Source organism: Protomyctophum bolini, assembly GCF_963924005.1.
Source record: "Protomyctophum bolini genome assembly, chromosome: 12".
Classification (NCBI taxonomy): Eukaryota; Metazoa; Chordata; class Actinopteri; order Myctophiformes; family Myctophidae; genus Protomyctophum; species Protomyctophum bolini.
The window spans coordinates 26,970,718-26,980,797 of NC_137873.1; the positions used below are offsets into that span (position 1 = coordinate 26,970,718).

Sequence of the window (10,080 nt, forward strand, 5' to 3'; positions counted from 1 at the left end):
TGGGAATCATTCAAGACAAGACTTGACCTATGGTGTGATAAAGTTATGGTGCGAATAGTGTTTTTTATTTACTTTATTAGTCAGAAATGTAAACAGCACGTCGTACAGTCGGACATTAAGGCTAAAAGGATAGGTCCTGGGGACTTGTTTCCATTGTGGTCCTATGTATTCAAGCACCTGTTCTTGCACTTTCTTTATCATTATGACATTGAACATGCACTTTGTGCTAAAGTGTCTTTTTATTTGATCTATAGTTAGTTGCTGAACTCAATTGTCAGGGATTCTGTTTAACCCTTAGTAACCTTTCTTATTTCTGTGTGAGTGCATGTCTGTGTCCTAAAGAAACCTTGTCTGTACTAACGGACAGCTTTTCAACATTGTATAAATATTATCAGTAGACTGGAACAACGCTGTGTCATGGATGAAGTCATGTTACTCTTGACCTTAGGTGGATGAAGTCATGTTACTCTTGACCTTAGGTCAAGAGTAACATGACTTCATCCATGACACAGCGTTGTTCCAGTCTACTGATAATATTTATACAATGTTGAAAAGCTGTCTGTTAGTACAGACAAGGTTTCTTTAGGACACAGACATGCACTCACACAGAAATAAGAAAGGTTACTAAGGGTTAAAGTGAAATATCCCTTTCACACATGTTTGCGGTCATTTTAACGTCTGCTCTGGCGCTTGTGAGGACCCCAAACCGTTTTTTAAGCTGCTTGTTCCAGTATTTACATATTTTGCATTCATTTAACCTGACACGCCCCCTTCCTATATAAAGTTATAAACCCATTGTAACATCAAAATCCATTTTAACCATGATGGATTAATTGAAAACACCCATCCCCACCCATTTCATCATGACTTAATTTATGTGACGTGTCAAACTATAGGGGGGTTTCATGATTCATCCATTCCAAGCATTAGTTTGGCACAAAAACACTCGTTGGCCTATAAACGGCCATAGCCACTATGACCTCATCACATTTGCGATGAGAACTATGGCATCAGAGACTAAAATTTGAAAACTCTGCAGCCTTAAGAAAATATTGCTATCAGTTACGGTCATGCTATCAGTTCAATCAATCAATCAATCAATCAATCAATCTTTATTTGTCACATACATATTTAAAAAAGTAGTATATTTAAAATGCAGTGAAATGTATGTAGGTCAGCCCCACAGAAGTGAGCAGTAAAACAGGACAAGAGGACTAAAAGCTCAAAAAATCTACCATTTAAAACACTTCCAGTTACGGCCACTACACTTCCAGTTACGGCCAGTACACTTCCAGTTACGGCCAGTACACTTCCAGTTACGGCCAGTACACTTCCAGTTACGGCCCCATGATGAGTTATCAGAAATAAGAGTGAATTGTAGGTTGAGGAAATCTAAGATGTATTGAAACTGCATGTAGATCAGTGGTTTTCAACCAATGGTCCAGGGACCACCAGTGGTCCTTGAGGAGGTTCCACGTGGTCCCCAGCTAAATGATGGAGAATTGGTAACCAAATGGACCCTTATTAGATCTTTAACTCTTGAGAGCGTGAAATGGACCCCATTACGGGTCCATTTGGTTTAATGTTGCGCTCTCAAGAGTTAAATTATTGTTAAACATCTGCATTATGGAATTTACAAGAAGTCTACACAATTAGAAAAAATATTCTTTAGATTTGGGTCTGAGAGGCTAAAAATGGTGGTCTCGCGACATCATGTGACAATCAGGGATGGAGATCCGCAATTAAGCCCATAAATGGAGATCCCTGATGTCATCAATATTAGTATATGGATATATGTCAGAACCTGTTGTGACTTTCCATATTTGATCCTTCCCATCCATCCTTCCTCTTCGATGTCTCCCTTTTGACTGATACCTGTCCATTTAAACTCTAGACCAGGGGTGGGCAACTTTAATGATGGCGAGGGCCAATATATTTCCACACTCACTCCAGAGGGGCCACAGTACTGTACATATTACTGTCATAGCAAAATTAGCCGATCTACAAGCTCACAACGAGTCTCAATGCGACACGTTTTGAGCTTGTAGATCAGCTATTTTTGCTATATTTGAATTGAAAACCTGATTTTTTTTTTTGCTATTGGAATCCTGAAAAGTAACCTTTTTATTGAATTTCAAATGCATTTAGTTATAGTTATTGTTATCTTTATGAACTGTTAACGTAACTACATTGGACACAAAAAGATAAACATTTTAATACTAGTCATTTAGTACTAGTCATTTAATACTAGTCATGAAGTCATTAAAGCGGGTTTGGAATTGTAAACAGCTGAAATCAATACTATATCAGTATTCTGATATTAACATGCAGGCCGCATTAAGTGAAGGTGGGGGCCGCATGTGGCCCCCGGGCCGCCAGTTGCCCACCCCTGCTCTAGACGGGCCTGCCCCAAAGTTATTTGTGCAGCCTCGCCCGGCAGCCGGCGAAAACTAGAGTTGAAAATTAAGGCCCAGGCCAAACCTGCAAACTTTGAAAGCCAATGTTAGCCAATTAAGATGGAATAGGAAATATCGGACAAATCCGTTTTGACCACATGATTATAGAGATACGGTGTAACGATATGTTATTTTTTGACAACATTTTTGGAGTAATATAAAAAAATGTGTCTTACATTTACATGTCAAAGGTTTGTCCTTGGCCTCTAGGGAGTGTTCATGCAATGTTTCACGCAGATCGGTGCAGTTATAGGTAAAAGTGGTGAAAAGCTGCCTCATGGTGGCGCTATAACAGGCCAATCTGTCAAATTTGGGGCAGAGGTTCATCGTTGGCAACCAAGGAGAGTATGTGCAAAGTTTAGCATCAACCAGGTAAATGGTGCCGGAGATTAGCTGCTATAAAATCCTGTTTTCACTGCACCATCCCCCCCACCACACACACACACACACACACACACACACACACACACACACACACACACACACACACACACACACACACACACACACACACACACACACACACACACACAGACAGGTGTGTTTGTTTGACACCTTATATTTGGAAGTAACATAGTGAAATAAACTACTTACAATTCCTTTAATTATACAATTCCTGATGGAACTACAGTAGAGTACTACTTCACTGAAAAAACTGCTGAGTCACACAGAGTTCATTCATCTTCATACAACTGCATTGGTCGTTTTCTTTCTGTGTTTAGGTGAGTGTGAGTTAGGAGTTAGCTACCTACAGTTAGCTGCTTAGGAGCATAACATATATGCAATAGAGCTGAGTGTAAAGTCACTTTTATTATTTTACTTGGTAAAACAAAAACTAGGACAGGCTAAAGCACTTTTCTGTGCTGTGAAGTGAATATGTGAAGCTGTGTTTCATTGTAAAGGCTGGCAACATGCAGACATAGTATAAAAGCATTATTTATGTATCTATTTCAGTTGTGGTAAAAGGAAGAAGTATCCTATGTGGTTAAATCTGTACAGGTAGGCCTACTGTATGCTGTGTTGTCATTTATTTTACCATTATGGCAGTAATCATTACACAAATTACAGTAATAAAAACATAAAATGTAAAAATTAGATATCAATGTAAAAGAAAAGACAGTCCCCCTGCACAATTTAGAGTTTGTTGATATCTCATTTGGTTTAGAAGCAATTGAAAATTCAAATTACAAATAAAGTTGAGCGCTTTGTTGACAGCTGTGGTTGAATATCTGTCAATTATCCAATATAAAGCTAACTTTATACTAGGCTGTACATGTATGCTGTGGCTTCTGTTTTATAGTGAGTTGTTGTGACAGCTGGTTACATTATACAAGTTAGTATGTTTTTGTTTGTCTGCTTACTGTTAATGCTAATTTACTTACTTATACTTACTTACTTACTTACTTACAGTGTCCCACCACCCAAACTACTCCGGACAATAGAAGCCATGCAAGTACAATAGCCATGGTGATGACCCCAAATGGGAACAGTGAGGAGTTTGACATCCTGACAGGGGTGTTGCAGGCCCAGAGGGACACCCTTATGCTTGCATGGAGCGTATGTTCTGGAAGGCATGGCCAGTGTGTGGAAGTCCAAATCGCCCCCACAATCAAGCTCAGCTTCTTCTCAGCCCTGTAGACTCTGTTCTCCTATACAACTATGAAAGCTGAAGTCTGCTCTCCAGAAGTCCGCCCTGCATGGCCACTGGGCTGCAGCGGCCAAGGACAGCTAGTCACTCACTGCCATTGACACTGGAAGCTCCCAGCAGGGGGGAAAGTACCTGCGAGCTAGCCAAATGTATGGAGGATCAAAGATGACTGGAGACGCCACTGGAGGGCTCATCCGAGGAGCTATAGGAACATGGTAGGAACCCTTTTTTCCTTCTTCCTTGTTGGCTGCTGCTTGTGTTGTATGTTGTGTGTAAGCTGTTAACCCAATGGCAATGAAACATGTTTTGGCTCTGGAATGCTAATGTGAATTGTTTGTAGTTGTGATTGTAACTGTACCGTTAGGATTTCGGGTAGGGTGTCGGACTATTGCGTGTCGGACTGTTAGTAGGCTATGTTGGACCAAAGATTAGCACCACTCTTTAAAGTCCAAGGTAGAGGTTTTTGGCTCTGACATAACAGAGCCATCAAATCCAAATTTGAAGACTAATGTGTTGAGGTTGAAGGTTGTGAGTTGTGACAGGTTGGATAGTGGTTCACCTCTGCCCGGCCTTTTCCTAAGAGCTGTTCAGAGCTATTCAGTATTACTTGAAAAACAATGACAAAGGAAAATAAGACATGATGTGGACATGATCCTTTCTTTGCATATAATTCAGCTGAAAACACAATGCAAGTGTACACTGAAATGCAAAAATATCATAATAGAATAGGCTGGTGGAAAGTGATGTAAGTGTGTATGGCCCTGTCAACTAATGTTGATGCTGTGTGTGTGTGTGTGTGTGTGTGTGTGTGAGTGTGAGTGGCGGCATCATCAATCATCGTCGTTAACATACATTATACAAGTTACCCTAGGTGGCATTTCCTAACTTTTTTTATTTATTTTGTCCAGGGGAACAAGCTAGTCTATGTTTTGGGTGGTTAGAATCTTTGATAAACCTGCTGCTGTACTTTATACCTCATACTTTAAATGCTTAGTATGAGGTATAAATTACAGCAGCAATTGTGTTCATAAAACACTGAAAGATTGGGTATTGGGTAAGACTGACGTTATGTATCTTTCAGGACCTTTCACTGCTTTGTCTCAGCCACCACGGTGGATATTTTGAGTTTGACATTCCGTTTTTTTTATTTTTTATGTTGCCACTACTGTTGGAGCAGCCATAAACTACACGGGTTCATCCCGATGTTCTGGGCATCTTTGTAATGTTAGTGTTTAGTAAAAAACAGGTAAAAGAGTAACGTTTGAGGCAGACTAACATCAGTTACTCTGCCGTTCACTATAGTAGAAGAGGTGCACCTGGTGAGGGTTAAACCCCGCAGCTATGTCGAGTCTGCCTACAGGAAATACGTAAGCTGCGACCATGAGACCCGCTCCTGGATTCGTCTATCTCATGCAAATCGGTACACATGATCTCTGTAGTCATGTGATCAAGACGAGTCTGTTGGATTTCGCAGATTCTACATTGATTGGCTAAGATTGCCTTCCAACGTTTTCAGGAGTGGCCTGCTCATCTAGAATTCTATCCTCAAAGATGCTATGAGTGATCTGGATCTGCATTTCCTCAACAAAATGAAGAAAATTGTTGCAAAAAACTAAAAAACATTTTTATATTACTCCTGAACATTTTGCCAAACATCACACACACACTCCTATACTCCTGGTGGAGATTCTAGTTTTGTCTATTTCTATTCTGTCTTGCATTGAGACAGAGTACAGTACATGCAAGCTTCAGCTGGATTTATTGTATTTTTGGTTATTTTATAAAAGCATGGAATTACATAGAGAACTGTGTAACCGCAGCCTGGACCCGTCTGCAGCTTACTGTATGGCAAACTATTTCTACAAACTTGGTGGCCCTTTCATGAACATTATGCTATTTTAAATAGCATAATGTTCGTGAATGGGTCATTCACAAACATTATGAATAATATCCATAATTTTTATTTTTATTGAATTCAAATTACTGGATTAAGGGAAGCTATTATTAGGGTTGGGTAATCTGTTAATCAGATTCCAAGATTATGCATACTGGCTCTTACAAATAAGAGCCTAACCACTCAAAATGTTTGCTTGTTTCAATACATCTATGGGTTTTGAAAATGAAGTAATCTAAAAGCATCAGTTTTGATCCAGTTGAGTCCGAATTTCATAATTGATATTTATCTATTTGTTAATCAACTAAATCCTCTGCGTGTTACTGAGTGCACTAGAGCAGGTTCCCAGACATTTTATCTTGAGACCCAAAACAGAAATATGATCTCCCTACAAGATCTATTTTCACAACTTCTTCATTATAGATGGCATGGCTGGCTGATGGGAATTACGATTTTACCTTCCAATTATTGCTAGGTCTGTCTGGTATTAAATGTCATGTACAGTATGTTATCCAATTTTGGAGAGACATTATAATTATCTGAGCTAGCATTTTAAAAGTATTTTCTGATATACAGTAGTGGGAAATTATAGAGTAAAAGTGTAAGCCCAGAGGTCATGCCACCCCCTGGTGGACAAATATAAAATTAGCATGTCACTATGAAAACAATTATGAAGGTATCTCAAACAAAACCATAGCAACATTGTTAGAACTGAAAATAGTTTCTTTAATAACTGTTTCAGAGTGACTTGATATTCTAGTTAAGGACCAGTAAACTAGTAACTTCCACTTTATTCCAAAACTTCACTTCACTCCAAACATTACAGTAGATTGAGTAGTAACACTGTACTGTACTAAATGGTTTTGTTCATGCAGTACGCCAATATTATATAGTGTAATGATTTGGCTCATTATCCATATACTGTCTATAGAATAAAAAATGTGACTTACGACCCTGCAGGTCATGTTCAAACGTGCATCCTTTAATGTTTGAACATCAACTACTGACAGAAAATACTGAGTAGTAGAAAAACAATTGAAGTGAATTACAGTAAAACCTTATAAAGAAATAAACCTATTCTTTCGATGTCCAGTTGTCCACATTTATTTAGGTAATTAACTACAGTTTTCAGTCAAAAGATTTTAACTTTTTATTTATTTGGCTTATTTATCCAAGTCATCATTGTCAAAGCTGAACGGCTGATCATAGCCCATGAGGTGGTTGTAGTCTCGGGGGAGGTGGAAAAGGTCCGGGTTTACGAGGAGTCCCATCTTGTTAGCATAAAAGCTTGTGAACATGCCGGTGACAATCTTCACCTGTTTCTGGTGGAACACAGTCTTCTTCTCCATGAGGAGGATGTCGTAGGTGACGGCTGTGTAGGTGTCTGTTTTGGCAACGTGGGAGAGTCGGACCACGTAGCCCTTGGTGACGACGTGGAGAAGGACGGGCAGCATGATGGTGAATATTCCCACGATGCCGCAGGGCAACGCCTGCATGGCCAGGCTCTGGTGAGCCAGGTTGTTGATCAGGATTTGAGGCATCAGACACAGGCTCACTATGCTGCTGCCATAACATAACAGCTTCACCCCTGAGTGAGTGACAGACAGGCAGAGAGACAGCAAGAGAAATGGAATAAAATAAGAGGTGGGAATGTGGAAAAGTAATGTGCATTGTAGTATTACCACCTGTTGCACAGTTGCACTGGCATTGCTATAGGTACTGTACTCATGTACTGTATGGTCACATCACACATTGACGGCTTGTAGATTGGATATTTTGCCACATGACAAAGTATGAAATGGAGTGGTTCAACTTCAAACATACGTACCGCGTACAGTTCTGGCGATGTTGCCTGTGTAAATTAGGTTCCCTTCAGGTTTACTCCTGAAGCAGTGAGAGGAGGACGTGGATAGACAGCGCACAGGGGGCACACACACGGGCTGCACAGAGCTGGCCTGCACCTGTACACACAAAAATGTCACAATCAGCATCAAAATGTACTGTTTCCCAAACAATGGTTCCATTTGGAAGTCATGGAACCATTTTTTTATTTAAGTGTATACATTTCTTTTCACTATTTTTTAAATAGTTGGAGATACGTTTTAAATGTACTAACTCGTAATCGATAATCAATCAATGCTACTACTGATCAGGCATATACAATCAATAGCCGATGGCCTGTCAACAGCTATTGACAGCTAAAGCTAAATTAAACTAAGTTAAACCAGCAGCTGCATTCAAATATGCTGGGTACTAGCCTGCACAGAATAATAACAGTCCTCTCGTAAAAACAACAACCTTCAGCTAATCCAATAAGAGTTATAAAGTCAATGCCTTGTTGTTGGTCACGTTGAGAATCGACCTTCTTCTGACAGCTGCAGCATGACAGTACGAGTGTCTGTGGTGGCTCTCTGACAGTCCTCTGCAACACGCAACAACATATGATCTTCCATTGTTATTGCTAAAAAGTGACTGAACAGGACGCAGTCCTCCCCGTGCAAACATTATGGAGTGAACACCACGGACCCGACCCTGACCAGTGAATCAGAGTTAGAAACTATAGCTCTAGCTGCTGTAGCTAACTGGATGGATGAAAGCCTCCCATGGCACTGTCTAGTGAGCTAATCTAGTGAGCTAATTTAAGGCTTCCGGTGGACGATCTCTTCAAAATAAGAGTACCTCTAGAGTATTGAAAAAAAGTTTAATTTGCACATTAAAACTACAAATTAAGCATTTAAATGATGCTATAAGACACACATTATGTTTCTGTGTAAAAACAAGTAATTAAATAATAATAATAATAATAATAAAGTTATCTAAATGGATAAATGCTATTCACTGGAGTGCATGGACTTCATAAAGTGGACACTGGACAAAAGACGGCTCCGCGAGGCAACTATCTGGACATACCCACGTGTCCGGGGAGATGTCCTCTACCACACCCCACTCTCCGCTAAGCGGGAGAGGTGTAAAATTCACAGCAGCAGAGCTTCTACTGGGGTCAATGCAAAAAAATGTACCGTTTCCGGACCCAGAATGGACACTGGACAAAAGACGGCTCCGCGAGGCAACTATCTGGACATACCCACGCGTCCGGGGAGATGTCCTCTACCACCCCACAGTCTCCGCTAAGCGGGAGAGGTGTAAAATTCACAGCAGCAGAGCTTCTACTGTGGTCAATGCAAAAAAATGTACCGTTTCCGGACCCAGAATGGACACTGGACAAAAGACGGCTCCGCGAGGCAACTATCTGGACATACCCACGCGTCCGGGGAGATGTCCTCTACCACCCCACAGTCTCCGCTAAGCGGGAGAGGTGTAAAATTCACAGCAGCAGAGCTTCTACTGTGGTCAATGCAAAAAAATGTACCGTTTCCGGACCCAGAATGGACACTGCACAAAAGACGGCTCCGCGAGGCAACTATCTGGACATACCCACGTGTTTAGGGAGATGTCCTGTACCACACCCCAGTCTCCGCTAAGCGGGAGAGGTGTAAAATTCACAGCTGGAGCCCTTCTACTGGGGTCAATGCAAAAAAATTACCGTTTCCGGACCCAGAATGGACACTGGACAAAAGACGGCTCCGCGAGGCAACTATCTGGACATACCCACGTGTTCAGGGAGATGTCCTGTACCACACCCCAGTCTCCGCTAAGCGGGAGAGGTGTAAAATTCACAGCTGGAGCCCTTCTACTGGGGTCAATGCAAAAAAATTACCGTTTCCGGACCCAGAATGGACACTGGACAAAAGACGGCTCCGCGAGGCAACTATCTGGACATACCCACGCGTCCGGGGAGATGTCCTCTACCACCCCACAGTCTCCGCTAAGCGGGAGAGGTGTAAAATTCACAGCAGCAGAGCTTCTACTGTGGTCAATGCAAAAAAATGTACCGTTTCCGGACCCAGAATGGACACTGCACAAAAGACGGCTCCGCGAGGCAACTATCTGGACATACCCACGTGTTCAGGGAGATGTCCTGTACCACACCCCAGTCTCCGCTAAGCGGGAGAGGTGTAAAATTCAGAGCAGCAGACCTTCTATTGGGGTCAACACTCAAAAAAGTGCCGTTTCCAGACCCA

The 10,080-nt window shown here is 41.3% G+C and overlaps 1 protein-coding gene across 1 annotated transcript; it reads right to left on the reverse strand.

The window, feature by feature from the left end:
- Positions 1 to 6,772: 6,772 nt before the first annotated feature.
- On the reverse strand, positions 6,773 to 8,597 carry LOC308326331 (transmembrane protein 70, mitochondrial-like). The gene is made up of 3 exons (XM_080779137.1): positions 8,333 to 8,597; positions 7,827 to 7,959; positions 6,773 to 7,586 (listed from the first exon to the last, which is right to left on the reverse strand). The coding sequence occupies exons 1-3, from the start codon at positions 8,501 to 8,503 to the stop codon at positions 7,162 to 7,164; spliced, it is 729 nt and encodes a 242-aa protein (XP_080635263.1). The 5' UTR covers positions 8,504 to 8,597; the 3' UTR covers positions 6,773 to 7,161.
- Between the last annotated feature and the right edge of the window lie 1,483 nt (positions 8,598 to 10,080).